We start from the raw sequence: 16194 nt of genomic DNA on the forward strand, positions 1-16194 counted from the left end.
AGACTACTAGCAAGGTTGAAGAACTTATCTCTGTCAATATATGGGAGGGTAAATTTAATAAAATTGTCTGTCCTTCTTAAACTAACTTATCTTTTCAACTGTATACCACTCAGTTTCCCTAAAGAAGAATTAAACAAAATACAAGGGAAGATATCTAGTTTTATTTCGGCATCGTGGGGGTACGGCTGTCTTGGAAAAAACTTAGAAGTGGCCTGAAGAAGAAGGATTAGCCTTACCGGACCTCAGATTGTACTGTATGGCTTTTCAATTCAAGAATTTTCGCATATTGGCCGGGTCACCAGGGAACACTACATGGGGGCTAATACTGAGTGAAATAACCAAGGAAGTGAGAGGAGCTTATATATAAGTTTGGCGCCCAAATTATTTTCAAAAAAGTAAGGTTAAAGGTGTTGAAATCAGTTTTAAGCCTATTGCTTGCATTGAGGCGGATTTTAAAGATTGGATATTTCTCTGATTATGCCCCTATCTGGGAACCTCCAGGGATGCCGGAATGTCTAGAAGATGCCCTGAGTCTACCCTTTAAGATGGCTGGGATAACAAAATGGGGCGATCTGGTGACAACAGACGGACTGGTCCCATGGGAAGTCCTGAATAGCAGGACAGACAATACTCTTTCCAGGTTTAAATATTTGCAGCTCACTTCATGGGCTTTGGCTGAAGGGGGAGAAGTTGGAGGCAATTGGGAGTTTGAGACCTTGCTTATGGACTCTGGGCATAAAGTTAAAGAAGTGGCAAAATGGTATGGATACTTCTTGGAGGCAAAGGAAGAGAAAATGAAGGATCTATTGGGAGTTTGGAAAGATGTTTTACAGGAGGGCAGTCTACAATATCTGTGGGAAGACTCTGTGAAATTACAGTATGCCACAGTGACATCAGCAAATTTTAAATGTCATAATTTTTTTGTTATTCACAGACTGTACTGGACCCCACAAAGATTATTTAAGTTTGTGTTACAGCCTGTCCCAAGATGTAAAAGATGCAACTTTTTAAAGGCCAACGATGTACATATATTTTTTGCTTGCCCGGGGCTGAACGAATTTTCGAGGGCTGTAGGAAGTACTGTAAGGGCTCTATTGGGCACAAATATAACCTTAAATGGAACACTGGTACTCCTTGGGGTGGACTCCTCCTCCCAACAGGTCCTAAATAACAAGCAACATGGTTTGTTATTTTACTTGCTGCTATTGGCTAGGCGGGAAATTTGTAAGCATTGGTTGGACCTGCATCCCCCAAACCCACTTGCATGGGTAAATGTGGCTAAATGGGCATGCTGTTTAAAAACTAGAGGGACCCCACGAAGATCTGCAGAAATATGGGAGGACTTTTTGGGATGGTCAGATTGATACGCGTATTGATGGTGATGGATTGGAACAGCCTGTCCAATGATTACATCAAGCCATGGATTGTGGGGGGTTTGGAGGTTGTTTCAGCCCCATTCCCCCCCTGGAGGTATGGAATGGTGCCGTATAAGGTGCCACCTGAAACTGCTGGGACCACAGACGGATCGAGTGGGTCTATTAAATGGTCCAGAGTGCTGTAATGAGGACATTTTCTAAAAAAAAAAGAATTAAAAAAAAGATGTGTATATTGACAAAACAGGTTCAACAACTTAGGATTCTTATCACAATTTGAAATTCGCATTTTGCCTTAAAAATATCAAATTGCATATTAGGCAAATCAAAGCACTCTTCTTCATTCTTCATGTTTGTAAATACAGAGAGGGGTTGTTCATGTAGCTGTACACGCTTCCTTATCTGTGATAGGGGAGCAAGAAACAACTTGGACGTCTTTTCAGCCATCGCACGTCTGAGGATTCGGTGCAGGCAAGAGTCTTTCTTTCCTCTCTCTGATTGATGCTGCCACCAGCTCTCCAACGACCCGGATGTCAGCTTGTTTTAATATTGGGTGGCCAGACACTGCAATAAAAAAGAAGCACAGAGTTATATTTAACAAATTATCCATAGTGCTAAAAAAAGCAACGAAGAAGATAAATTAAGCTGTAGCGTAGCCTGTATGAGTGTTGCTGTATTCTGTTTAGACTGGATACTTGGTAAACGTGATTCCACAGCTGCAGGTTTGTGCCAGTAAATCTGAATTCGTCTTACTTGCCACTTGATACACAATTAGTAAATATTAGCAAACGTTGTTTCTGTCTCAAAGGGGTGAAAAGTTGCATGTCTGTGGTATGTGTAAAGTACGAAAGACTCTCAAGCAATAGGCAGCAGAGTGCTATGCAGGGTGGAATAGTGAGAGCCTAGACAGGGAGCTGGGTGCTGAGGGGGCAGCTGGGCTATTGACTGTTTCTGTGATGCAGTGTTCTTGAAAGGGGTGTGTCTTCAGCTAAATTGAAGAAGGGAAGGAGTGATCCTGATAGATGCACGGATGGCATTGAAATTGCTGCCTATGGTGGGCATCCTAACACCTGGCCGTTTGCAAACGACAACTGGTTTCTTTTCAGCTCCTGATACTGTGGTGCATGGGCGTCATATAGGGACGCCAGAGGTCGCAGCTGTGACCCCTGGCTTACCCCTTTCTTCCCTTGGCAGTGCCTTTGCGACCCATTGCGAATAAGTGTCTGGATCACAGGAGTAGCTCGTCCTAATGGACGTCCAGTTTCCTGGTTTTCTGATAATCGTTTTATAACACAAATAGTGAATAATGTTTTTCACTTTTAGTGTAATAAAAAATGGAGTCGAATGAGGGGGAATATGACCCTATGTGACAGCTGAGGAACGTAAAAAATGCTTTAAAATGTATGTTGTATGCATGGTTGTGAATGTGATGTGTTTGAGCATGTGTGTGTGCATCAAAGTAAAGGCCAAATGATGTGTGATGTGCCCCTGCCCCAGGCATTTTGGTGAATTGACGCCCATGCTGTGCTGAAGCATAGAAAGACAAAATACATTTAGCCGAATGTTGCACACATATTCATGTGATGTACTGAGGAACAGCGTTGGTGCACTGCAGGGAGGAAAAAACTTTAAAGCCTGAAATTCAAAAAAGCTAGAAAGTATGATTCCTTCTTGTTCATGAATAATTTTTGCTTCAATAGTCACAAAAAAAAATCATGTACACATGACAGAGACCTTATCAACGTAGCAGCAACAAGACTGTAGTAGATGAAATACGTATTGCATTTCTCTTTAGAATCCAATGTGTCTACTCCTGATGCCCGCACGGCGAGCCATATGAATAATAAATATGAACGTAGAATACTGTTCGGTAAGGCAGTTTCTTAATCATGAGCCTGGAGGCAATTTAATGTGAAAAAAGGGAAAACCTGAAACTGAAGACACTTTTTTGAACATAACAGAGATGCGACTTATAAATGCAGCACATTCTGATTTAAAAGTGTTGAAGATGTTTTCTGCAACATAGTCTTTGTTTTTCACAAACTGTTTTACTTTGATTTGTAGAAAAGTGTGTAAATACAATGAAGCTTCACAGCTTCTAAGTTAAAGTGATAAACTGTTAGTGAATAGCCTTTTGAAGAGGAATTGCTGAATGCGTGCTGTTTTTTACTTAAGAAACTTATGTATTTCATTCAGATCCGTTTTGAATCAGGGTAATAAAATGTAAAAATAGCTACACAGTAATGCCAGAAAAAGTGCTGAATATAGCATATCATACCACTTCCTTGCAATGTAATTTGCATTTCCTAGCTGAATTCTACAATCAATCCTGCTACATAATTTGTTCCTTCACAGCCGTATTATTTTAGTGTCTTTGCATATAGGCAATTAGAAACCTACAGTGGTTGGGCAACTCTATATTCTTGTACTAACATGACATGATCTTGGCATTATCAACTTTGATACTCAACATTTTTAAACTGCAAGTGTAAAACCAAATTGCTGATTCATAGAACCATTACATGTGACATTTAACCCTCCCAAATTTAATTTATGTACACAGATATTACGATAAATGATCGAATGCTTTTGTTTGCAAGTCCAGAGGTCGAAGACAGTTTACGTCTACGTTTGTAGGTATTACCCAGTAATTTCCAGATAGCTTCTCAAATAGAAACTGTCATACATTTACTTCTGTCAAGAGGAATACATTATTTTAGTGCGGGAGTGGGGAAAGTACTCTCCCAAAATGAATTCAGGTATCTTCACAAGGAAAATCATGTATTTCTGATGGAGGAAAACAAGTATAGAGTTTCAGAAGCACTTTTTAGCCTCACGTTTCCACCAGCCAAAATGTACACTGGTTACAATTTTGATGGTAGAAATACTTACATATTTAGATGTCTCTGGATGAACACTTTTGTAACCGATTTGCAGGAGCGCCTTTGGAATCTTTTTCCATTCCAATAAAGTAAAACATTTTCCCTGAGGATAGTAGTTACCCTATGAGAGCGAATGTTTTTTATTTTGCTTCTCTTTTGTGGATTGGGCGGTATATTGAAGGGTGACAGGGAGAGTGAAGGTTTGCTGCAACCAAGTAAATGTGTGAACTCCTGTTACAGCTAGAATTGCCTAATTGTACTCCTAAAATAATTAATGCTATCCTGTGATTCTCACGGAGGTTGCTGCACCAAAAGCAAAATTATAAACTGTGACACTGTGCAGTAATTGACACCGACAAGAATAGCTAGATATAACTCCCTGTCATACCCAAATACCCTAAAATAAAACACAGGGCCATAATAAGGGCAGGGCAACCGTAGCACTTTGTCCCTGGACGCACACATTTTTTATAACATCTATTTAATAAAAAAAAAGTCTGACCTGTACCTTCATATTTTATAACATCTATTTAATTAAAAAAAAGTCTGACTTCATGAGGCAGCTAATGTGGTGACACCACTAAATAGTGCAAGTACTGTGTAGCCTATTTTTCTCCTTAGTTACCAGCTGCAACTCAGATGGGATTTTTTTCCCCCAAGCCCCACCAATGCTTCTGATGTGGCTGTTGATAGCTCAGGTAAACAGAGATCTTGAAGGCCTGTTGTGCGATTTGGCTTAGCATAGGGTGAAGAAATGATTCTTGGTTTCTTCAACTTAATCCTGCCAGTCACTGATATCATTCAGAAGATTGAAGACAATGAAGTGACCCAGGACCACCAATTCTTGGTATAGACCTTTAGCTCCAATTCCAAGGCTTTTCTTTTTGTGTCCCCATTTTATTTTAGAACATTCTGTCCCTAGTGGGTAGAATGTTCTAATAGCAATATATCACTTCTGCCACTGGCTATAACAGTTGTTAAGGCCTTCCCTTTGTTATAGGCCCTCACCTGCGGTTCCTGTCGATTTCCTGGGAAGAGGACCTTTAACAACTGTTGTAGTCCTCAGCAGTTGGCCATGATGCTATTTTAAGCTGGCAAGTATGTCTGTGTTTATGAATTCTGCCTTTGGGCTTCTGAGCTTTAGGAATCTATAAAACAAATTTCACATGATGTGATCTCTAGTGGTAAGTGAGTGAGTCATTGATGTAGTGTTTTGGGACTGGGAGCAGGGGAATCCACATATTTACCCACAAAGCAAACAGCAAGAAACAACTTCTTCCAGTAGAGTTTATGATGCAAAAGGCAAAGATCCACTCAAGAGGAAGAAGAACATCCCCAAGTATCAGGCACATATAGTGTAAACGTTGTAGTTGAAGTAAATGATTTGTCTTCACACATCCACAGTGGAGCAATGAAGCAGGCCATGTGGCAGGGATTCGCTGATAGGGCAAATGCTATGGAGGTATGCACTGTAGGGGCTGTTTGAAAAAATGGCAACAGAAAAGGAGGTGTGCACAAAATTGTCAGGATAGAGGTGCCAGCTGTTAGCCATAGCAGCTGATGATCCAGGTGCATTATGATCAAGGACCTGATCATCACGTGTTCTCAAAAGACACTGATTCTTCACTTAAATGGCAAATATTTACATTCTACTTAAAATGTCAGCTCACTCGTTTTTTAGGGCCACTTTCGAGTACTGATTTTATAGAGCATAGTCACTATCTTGAAAATAGACTGAAAGTATACTGGGTATGGAGCATGAAGTTAGCACTCAGATGAATCTATTCTAAACATATACTCTCACATTTTCCTGGACAATCACAGAGTGCGAAGTTACACCAGGATACTGAAAAGTTGATGTATGTGAAACATTGTGCTATGTTTGTACTCCAAGAAACATGGGTTTAAAAAGTGATCTATATACAGTATTATATTGAGCTTCACATCCAGGTGAAACGTTTCTTTTGGATTAATAGGTTAGGGTAGTTTCTGGAGCAGTAGGATAATTATTAAGGCCGGGTGGTAAACTCTGCTCTGCTTGCAGAGTTTGCAGAATTTGGGTGCTCCGTGGAGGAGCATAAAATTCCTGAATTGTGCCATTCGGGTGCAAAGTATAGGTTTTTTTCCTGATCGCGCATTTAAGTTTTTAAGTTGGCTCTCAACCGCAAGCACCAAGTGTTTTTGGCGATTTACTAGTGTGCGTGAGATTTCTAACATCGCTAGTGAGCTCCCGAAAGACTTTGCGCTCACTCTCTTGGCTTCCAGCCGCAACGGCACCAATCTAGTATTTTTTGTGCTGATCGCAAGCGGAGCAGTCGAGCAGCTTTTCTGCGTCAGAATGCAGCTGAGAGGCATTTGGAGTGGATTTTCTTCTCAAACTGCCTGTTGGAGTTGTTTTATTGTTCAAGAAGCCATTTTTTAAAACTTTTTTTTTCAAACCAGGTGGAAGTGCCCTAGAGACTCCTACTTCCTGTTCCTGTCCAGCAGTCTCCTCTTGAAGGAAGTGGCCCTCAGGGGCCACCCGGATTACTGAGAACCACCTAATATGCCTTCCCAAGTAATGAAGAATTGGTCAGGCAGTAGAGAATACAAACAGGCATTTATTAGCAATACTCTGCAGAGGAGTCCAATCTGACCTGCACCCTAAGATGTCTTCCTAGGGACTGGCCCCCCTCTTGGTCACTTTTATTGAGATTTGGAGCTGGAAGTATCACTTTCTTTGTCTGCTGCATATATACCATTGGATTTAGGGACTTTGTTTTTGAGATATCACAAGTAAGTTGAAAAACTGGTGTATAAGGGTGTTGTTTGTTTGATGGGGGCGTGCAACTGCATTTATTTGTACTTTTATGTGATTTTAAAAATTGCAGTTTTAGGAGAGGCCTAGTTATTTTTTTGCATTTCTTTTTTCTTCTTTTGTGAAGGAAAAATGTTGCACAGTTTACTACATTTTCTCGCTGTTTTTTCCTTTAAATTTGCTAAATTGATTTGGTTCACTTTGTGGACTAGTTTGCCAATGGGACTTCAAGCCTGTAGGCCCTGTATTGTTCATGGGTGCATAAAACAACTGTTTCTGTGGTGTCTGTTGTATTGAAACATCATTTAGGCCATAGATAACATTAGATTAAAATACAAAATGTGTTTTTAGTGGTATTTTACTTTTTCCCCCTGCAAACAGTGTATAGATGGGGTAATGGATTTGGAGGATGTGTGTTGTTGTACATTTTATCACTGTTAATTTTCAATTTATGCATTGCTGATTTAATGATGAGTTCTCTGTGCTACCATGCCTCTTTTGTCTGGCCAGTGTGTGTGTATGTGTTTTTGCCCAAGGCCACTATTTGCCTCTGTTGTTCCCCATGCCATGTGGCCAGGGCCCATTTTGTATAGTCAGTGTCCACCATAGGCCTTCATGTGTTCTTTGTTTTCCTGGCCTACTGCCTGTTGGTGTGACCATGTGGCTGGTGGCCATTTTATGTAGCCAGCAGTGTGCTTTTGCATTAGACCTGCATGTATTCTCTGTTTGTGGCCATGCCTCCTTACTGGTTATTGTTCTTCTGACCATGTGGCTGGTGGCCATTTTGTGTAGCCAGGCAGTGTGCTTTGCATTCCCCATAGGCCTGTATGTCATCTCTGTTTATGGCCATGCTTCCTTGCTGGTTTTTGTCATTCTGACATGTGGCTGATGGCAATTTTGTGTAGCCAGTGAGTGTGCATTCCCCATAGGCCTGTGTGTCTTCTTTGTTTTGTTGCCATGCCTTCTTACTTGTTGTTGTTCTGACAATGTGGCTGGAAGCCATTTTGTGTAGCCAGCCAGTGAGTTTCTGCCATAGGCCTGCATGTCTTCTTTGTTTGTGGCCAAGTCTTCTTGCTGATTGTTGTTGTTCTGACAATGTGGCTGGTGGCCATTTTGTGTAGCCAGCCTGTGTGCTTTTGCCATAGGCCTGAATTTCTTCTCTTTTTGTGGCCATGCCTCCTTGCTGGTTGTTGTTGTTCTGACCTTGTGGCTGGTGGCCATTTTGTGTAGCCAGCCAGTGTGCTTTCCCCATAGGACAGCATGTCTTCTCTGTTTGTGACCAAGCCTCCTTGCTGGATGTTGTTGTTCTGACCATGTGGCTGGCAGCCATTTTGTGTAGCCAGGAAGTGTGCTTTCCACACAGATACTATTGTTGGCGCTAATGCCTGTAAAGGTATATGTAATACAAATTAGGAATACCTAATTGACAGACCTCTTAGTTGTTATAGCCTTATATTAAAATCATCTTAGTTTTCATCTTATATTGTATTCTATGTTCCTAAAACTATCTGTTTGGGTATTTGTAGAACTTTCGCCAAACTACACGTGAACACTATTCTGGGCCCCGGTCATCATAAAGTGATCCTATCTTCAGGTAATTATTTTATCTGTAATAAATGTGCCTCCATTTCTGCTTAACTTACCAGCAGTACATTATTACTATCCATGTACTTTACGCTATAGATTGACTGTCCACATCGTATATTGTTCTCTTGGCTATTTACACCAGAATCACTATATGCACCATGGGGCCCTCCATATATCTTAGAAGCAGTTTCTGCTCATCGTCATCCCAGATTTGAAGGTACACGAGAAGTTTTTAATGTAGAGATTTGGTACATTCTAGACATCTCCACCTGTCCCGTAGATATTCAATCGTTAAAAGTATATGTTTATTATTATTTTTCTTCTATTAGGACGCCTATCTCCCATATATTTTGCTTTATCTGTGATAATCATCGACTTCTGGTAAGTATCAATAGCGTTTCCGAGATAATCACTATCACTTTATCTACTAATTCACTTTGTGGTATATGGCTATATTATTCACCAATTTTCATTTACTCATTAGCCAGCAAGTTATGGTTAACCTTTATCAAATAGGTCCGCCTATCTATTCGACATCACACTCTCATGCTTTTTCATCTTCATGTGGAGTTACTGCCAATGTGCCGTTCTCCACAATTTTTATCCTCCTCTTATCGTAACACAGGAATACAAGGCTCTGACGATCTACATGTTTTTAAGCCAGCATTTCTTCACATCTTAAGCTACCTATGTAAGTATTATGGGGCCTTTATGTATAAACCGCCCTTTAAGACCAGATTCATGAAACAGGGAACTAGGTGGTATCTATGTGCTTTCATCCAAGTAGAGCTTTATAAATTAGGTAACTGTGACTTATCTGTATCGCTTCTCTATGTATACTATTCATTAACTATTATCAATGAAATTATTTTGACAACGTCTGAACATGATTAACTTAAATATAACATATACCGAAAGGAATATGTGTAACAAAGTTTTGGCTCAAGATTTACAAGTGAAAGTTTTGATTTCTCTTCTCCTTTGTAACATATTTGTGGATAGGACTTATTAATACAAAGTTGTTTTTGATAGGGTCCAATATCCGTGAACCAATGTATGTCTCATCATCATCTTCTTTTTTTGACGGTGTTGCAATAAATATGCAATGTATATTAATCAAATGTGGCTATAGAAATACCAGACCTTAGGACATGTACATGTTATACTACTATGTATTTATTTGTATATAAGTAAATGATAATTGTTTTCACTTAATAACTTTAAATGGATTTAAGAAATATATATGCCCACTACAGCAATTTTCCCTTGTCTGTATGTTTGACTGTCACCTATGTTTTAAATTGTAGTGCCAAAGACGGGTCACCTGATGAAGGCTCCCAAGCCGAATCACGCGTAGTGTGTTACCTACCGCTTTGCCTTCATCATTTTTTGTCTTATGCTCTTCTATGTGTGTGTTATGTAATTTTTAAGAATTGTATGAGAAATTCCATAGACATATCAATTTACTATGAAATATATTGGAATGTATCCATAAAATGTATATTTATTCCCCAAAAAATAACAAAAAAATATATGTATTTGAATAATAAAATTGAAAAAACACACTTATGTAGTTGGTGACAAGTCTGTACATAGTGGGTTAAAAGATAAAGATGTATTTATCCATTTAGGTTCATTCTCTAGTTATAGACCTTTTCAAACTTTTTTCCTATGTATAGCTAGTGTATTCTTATATAGGGGTCCCCTACTTCCTAAACAACTTTCCCCATAGGCCTGCATGTCTTCTCCGTTTGTGGCCATGCCTCCTTGCTCAATGTTAGTTGTTGTTGGTGACCATGTGTCACTGGCTGGCAGCCATTTTGTGCGTTCAGCCAGTGTGGCCCTTTGCTATAGGCTGGCCTTGATTTTGTGGAAGGAGTGGGATTTTTAGAATTTGTGGCATCCATCTGCCCAAAATAGAAGGTACCAAGGGGTCGATTATGATGGCGGACAGACCTGCGTCCATCCGCTACCCCGAGGTGGGGGGCCGTCCGCAGGGGCAGCGGCGTTCCCTCTGTTGAAATTAGGATGTGACCGCCACCCTGGCGGTCACATCCGTATATTTAAAATTGCGGCGGGTGCCTGCCGCATTGCGCATGCAAATGCAGGGGGGTACCATAGGTACCCCCCATGTGCACCCCCCACCTCCCCCTTCACCCTGGGGGCCCACAATGGGCCCCCAAAGCTGGAACCGTATGCCTTTTTGTGGCGGCATTGCAGCCACTGAAAGGCATTCTTCCCAGGCCATCCTAATATGGCTGGCGGTGTCTGATAGACACCGCCACCATATCAGACCTTTTCCGCCACAGTCGCAAGGCGACCGTGGCGGAAAAACGGCGGACGGTATTCCCCTCCGCCACGTTCCCCCCGCCATTGTAATATGGCGGGGGCAGAAAGGTGGCAGACGGGCAAGGATGGCAGACGGATCGCCACCGCGATCCATCCGCCATCCTAATGGACCCCCTAGTTTGACCTATTTTACCAGAGTGGCTGTTCCAGTGCAGCATCTCTATGTGCTGCAGTTGGGTGGACAAGCTTTTCAGCAAAGTGTTGTTTACACGATCCACCTGATGACAGGCATGAGTACCAGTTGTCAGACAACTGATTACATGTGCCTAACTGCACACTGATCTCTTTTGAAGTGGTAAAGAAAGAGAAATCCCAAGGTTTTGGCCCTGAAGAAAGTTTTAAGAGTGCTCGGTGGCATGCAACAGTGACCATGTTCGCGAAGGAAAAATCACATACAGCTGTGAACATCTTGGAGGAATTTAATAGCAAGGTGTATGAATGGCTGTGACCCAGAGGTCTCAGAATTGGATTTTTTTGCCACACACAATGGCAGTAACATAGTCAAGGCCATGTCAGATGGAGGCTATTTCAAGGTCCTATGTTTGGCCCTTTCCATCAACCTGGTGGTGCAAGACTTCCACAAAAAAGGAAGACGTAGTCAGCAACATACTGACCACCTGCAGAAAAATCTGGACTCATTTCAGCCATTCTTTAAAAATCTAGAAGTAGCAGCAGATTAGTCAGCATAATAAAGAGCTCCAGTTAAAGCCCTGATACAGGAGGTGCAACACGTTGGAAATCCACCTTTTACATGTTGCAAAGTCTGTGTGAGCAGTACAAACAGATCAATGACTATGTCATTCAAAGAGGAGGGAATGCAGTTGGGAAAGCTATGACCATGGATGTGGACAAATGGAGCCTAGTCAAATGCCTGACACAGATGCTACTCCTTTTTGAGGTTTTTGCACAGGAAGTTAGCAAGGAGGACAGTATAACTGGCCAAGCTATCCCGCTGTTACGTCTCCTACAAGACCATGCAAAGAAGGTGTCTGGAAGGTTCGCTCATGCAGGTGTGATTGAAAGCAGATAAGTATATGTCTTGATTGAGACATTAGTCTTTCGCCTGGTTTCAAATATAAGGCTGCAACATGGCAACATCAAGTCCAAAGAGTGCAACTGTGCAACACTTCTTGAGCCTCGGTACAAAACAGTTCTACCCACTTTCAGTCCTTTTTCTGAAGGGGATGTTTTAAAATACAAAAGGTGGATTGTAGAGCAGGCCGGAGACTTGGAAGAAGAACAGCTGGAACCTGGCATCCCACCCTGCAGTTCTAGGGTGCCACCTTCAACTTCTAGAGAGGGCAGTCTGGTCTTACAGCAGCCAGCAACACCGCCAAGCAGAACACCAGCAACAACAGCAGCAGAAGGACCAGGCCCAACCTCTGCATTGTATTGGTTTCAATTGGGAAGGCTCAAATCCAGTGCAGAGGAGATGGCAAAACAAGTTGAGCAAGTGGCAGCACCATTGACCATCCACAGGATGTTCCAGGAGTATCTGAATCATCCAAAAGAGGTCTAAGTGGATCAAAATCCATTGATGTATTGTTATGGGAAGATGCACTAATGACCAGAGCTCAGCAGGCTGGCAATAAAGTATCTGGCTTGTCCTGTCGCCAGTGTATCTGCTGAATGTGTGTTCAGTGCAGCTAGTGTGGTTGTCACATTGAGAAGGACCAGTCTCTTGCCTCAAAATGTGGAGAATTAGCCCTTGATCAAAATGGTAAAACATTTTATATAACACAAGTATACAGTTCCTAAAACAGCAGCATAGGAGGAGGAGGATGGTGATTGGTCTGTAATTAATCAAATGTGTTAGCTGACTAACTTCTGGGTGAACCACCTGAGTTTGTCCCTACAGAACTTTCACATTTTTCTCATTGAACTTAGTTCTTTCTTTGCAAAAACACAAAAAAATTAGCTATAGGAACATTATTATTTTTGTTTCAGATATATGCTGCCCCACCTTTTTAGTTAATCCATATATATTGCCAGATTGCAGTTGGACCAGTGTGCATTGAAGAAGCCTCGATAATTCCGTCATGGCATTGGGGACAATGCCTGCCCCTACTTGCATACCTATTGCCTGATGCCTATACCTTTTTGCATCACTTAACACTAGTAGGTATTTTCCATAAAATCATTTATTATTGACAAGACTGCTTGCCAATACCATATTCCAATGTGTTGCCTGAATCAAAGATGATTGAATACCTAACACCTAAACTACCAGTGCTTGGATTCAAAGAGGTAACTTTAACTATTGCAAAAGTGAGTGACTGTGTGAGTGATGATTTAAGTTGATTGATGATTTATGTGGTGGCAGACAGTGAGGGAGGGTGCTGAACTGTAATGTGGGAACTTGTCTGAGATGACTGATTTGCAATGTTTGAGGGGTAGGCAACCATTTTCCCCAGAGGTGATTAGCCTTTACAAAGTAACTTAGCAAAAATGAATTAACCTGTATGGTCCACTGCCATGATTCCTCTGTATTTTTCATCATCTAGGATGGCTTCTCCAGGCAATCGTTTTATTTACAACACTGACAAATTCCAATCTGTTGCTTGCATTAAAGGAGAGAAAGTGTGTCTACCACTGTGCCTACAGTGGAACAGGTAACCATTGCAGCAATAAGTGATCAGATTATTGAGTGACAGTGAGTGATGATTGATGTGAAAGCTGACATTCAGGTAGGGTGTGTTGAACTGTAAAATGAGAACATTCTTGAGACGATTATTGATTTGCATTGTTTGGGTGAGTGATGGGCGCTCCTTTTTTTTCCCTGTATATGATCAGCCCTTTCAAACTTAGCCAGACTTATTTACAGGTTCTCCTTTTTTCTTGTTCTTCGGAGACCAGAACAGTCACATAGGGTAACAACAAAAACCTATGCAAAATACGGTAAATCAGTTTCTCTACTTATTCTTCAATAGCAGTGCACTCCCTCTCTATCTTGCTTTGGTCATCATGATTCATGATGATGATGACTGGTCTGGGACAGTGTTACTCAGAGTCAGGAGGAGGATCATGGAAGAACACAGGGTGGGAGCTACAGGATTACCTCTTCAACAGCTGGAAACAAGAAGTTATTGAATACCGCCTTCAGTTCAAAGATAAACCAAGAGTCTGAGTCTATACTCTATAACTTAGTGCTACGCTCTCCCATAAGTTAAATGCTCACAAACAGGCTGCGTAAAACTATTTGAAGGACGCAGTGCAAAGTAAATCTAAAAGAAAGTACTTCAGGCATAAATTTAGATTGAATAAAATAGTTTTTTCTTTATTTATTCACAAAATAAATCCTCTCCATACAAACATGCCCACCCCTCTCCCCAAACAAAACGGATCCACACCCCATAAACTCTAAATGTCCAAGAAAAAGTTTCTCCAGTCTCAACTCCCTTCCCACCCTCTCCAACTAGCCTCAAGAAACAACAAATCACCCTGAGCTGGTCTAGACTCTCCTACATCGTGGCGAGCCCGCCCTCTATGGTGTCCAGCCACTACAGGATGCAGCATAGCAATGACCTATGGTCAGTGTGGTGGGGGTGGCAGCTGTTGGCTGGCAGTGGTGCTGGCCATGGGATGGCCGGGAGGCTGGAGGCTGAGGGGGACCAACTGCACTGGAGCCCAGCTTTTGTGCATTATGTTCCTCCTCTTTCAGGACCACCAGCCACCAGTATTCCAGCTGGATACACTCCAGTCTCTGCCGCCACAAGCGGGCCGCTATCCCCTGTCTGATTCATCGTCGAACCAGCAGGAGCATGGGAGAAAAACAAAAATGAGAAACTGTAAATAATGCTCTGTGCAAACAACTGTATTAAATTACTGGATGGCACAGTAGCAGTACATTGCTTGTCCCCTAGGGCTATTGGAATTTATTTGGTGTGATTATGATTAGGTGAGTCACAAGGTCACTTTTATGTTTTACCCACACATGTTGCCAAACATAAACAAAGCACTGACTGTGTGGCAGAAAAGTATTAAAAGGCAGAGAATTACATCACAGGATTAAAAACAACTGTGATTTGATTTGTTTTTTTCTTTTAAAGGCTTTGCAAGTAACTATAGAGTCAGACACTTTGAGATGAAAAATAAATGACTTCTCACTAATGAGACAGCATTATGCACTATATGTAATAATATTGTGTGTGGTGCTAACATTATGATGCCATGCTTATTGCTAGCCAGCACCTTAGCTAGTTTGCTACTGTCTGCAGCTGTAGTTGACATTTATCTATTTTTAATTTCAATGGCCCCGTTCTTCGCCAAATGCATTTCTCTTTCTTCACTATCTCCAAAGAGGCAAAGGAATAATAGATAAGATACTACATCACACACCTTACGTGTGAAAAGCAGATATTAATACATTATCTTGTCTGCTGTAAGTAGACGTTCATGAAAATTAATCTAATAGACTGCACTACAGCTAAGGAAATGGGCTAGATAGAATTTATGTGGCACATTTGTCACTGTGTATTCCATTCGCCAAACTTGACATCAAATCATGCACTGACTCCCACTTCACTCTGTGGCCTCGCCCGCCACCGCATATTTCCAACACATTCATTTGCTGGGCAGTAACCAAGTAAAGGAAACTTGATTTTCTCTATTGCAAGGGGTAGGGTAAAGGGATTAGACAGGTAGGGTAGAGCTTTTAAAAATATAATAGAGGGATATATAAGAGAGGAGCCACTACACTCACTGATCATTGATTCATCATATTTGGCTTACTCAGTCCAGCTATAATTCGAAAGGGAAAAATATGAACAAGTGTAAATTAAATCTGTAATGGGAAACATTAAATATATTCTGGAATCACTTCACATGGCTATCAAATTAAATGTGCCACGTGCCAAGAATGTATTTTCCAATTTGGTAGGCTGAGACGAAGAACTTAGGAAAAAATAAAGGAGTGAAGTACTAAGAGGTGACTAAGTGGGCGAAGGGACAACACACCTTGTGTGTTCGGTCTGCAATGCATTGAAAACATTGTAAATGGTGCATTAACTGAAGCAGACACACATTACACAGCCAACACTGCAGTCACAAATTGATTGCCCCATACTGCACTTTGGTCATAGTTTGCAAAAATGTCATGAAAGGGGAGCGGGATGATGAATGATAGGTAGGATAGGTCTGGTTCACTCAACAAATACAGTGAGTCAAGTGAGTAGAATAAAGAATACAAATAAATAAATAGCCCCCA

The 16194-nt window shown here is 41.2% G+C and overlaps 1 protein-coding gene across 1 annotated transcript in view; it reads right to left on the reverse strand.

The window, feature by feature from the left end:
* Window positions 1–1348: 1348 nt before the first annotated feature.
* The window catches only part of IQCM (IQ motif containing M), a 1006762-nt gene continuing 991916 nt past the window's right edge, over window positions 1349–16194 (reverse strand). Inside the window, exon 14 of the mRNA XM_086963810.1 lies at window positions 1349–1937. Within this exon, the coding sequence (XP_086819936.1) occupies window positions 1813–1937 (125 nt within the window). The 3' untranslated portion in view covers window positions 1349–1812. The remainder of the gene's footprint in view (window positions 1938–16194) is intronic.

This window comes from Lissotriton vulgaris, chromosome 3_1 (genome assembly GCF_964263255.1).
Source record: "Lissotriton vulgaris chromosome 3_1, aLisVul1.2, whole genome shotgun sequence".
Classification (NCBI taxonomy): Eukaryota; Metazoa; Chordata; class Amphibia; order Caudata; family Salamandridae; genus Lissotriton; species Lissotriton vulgaris.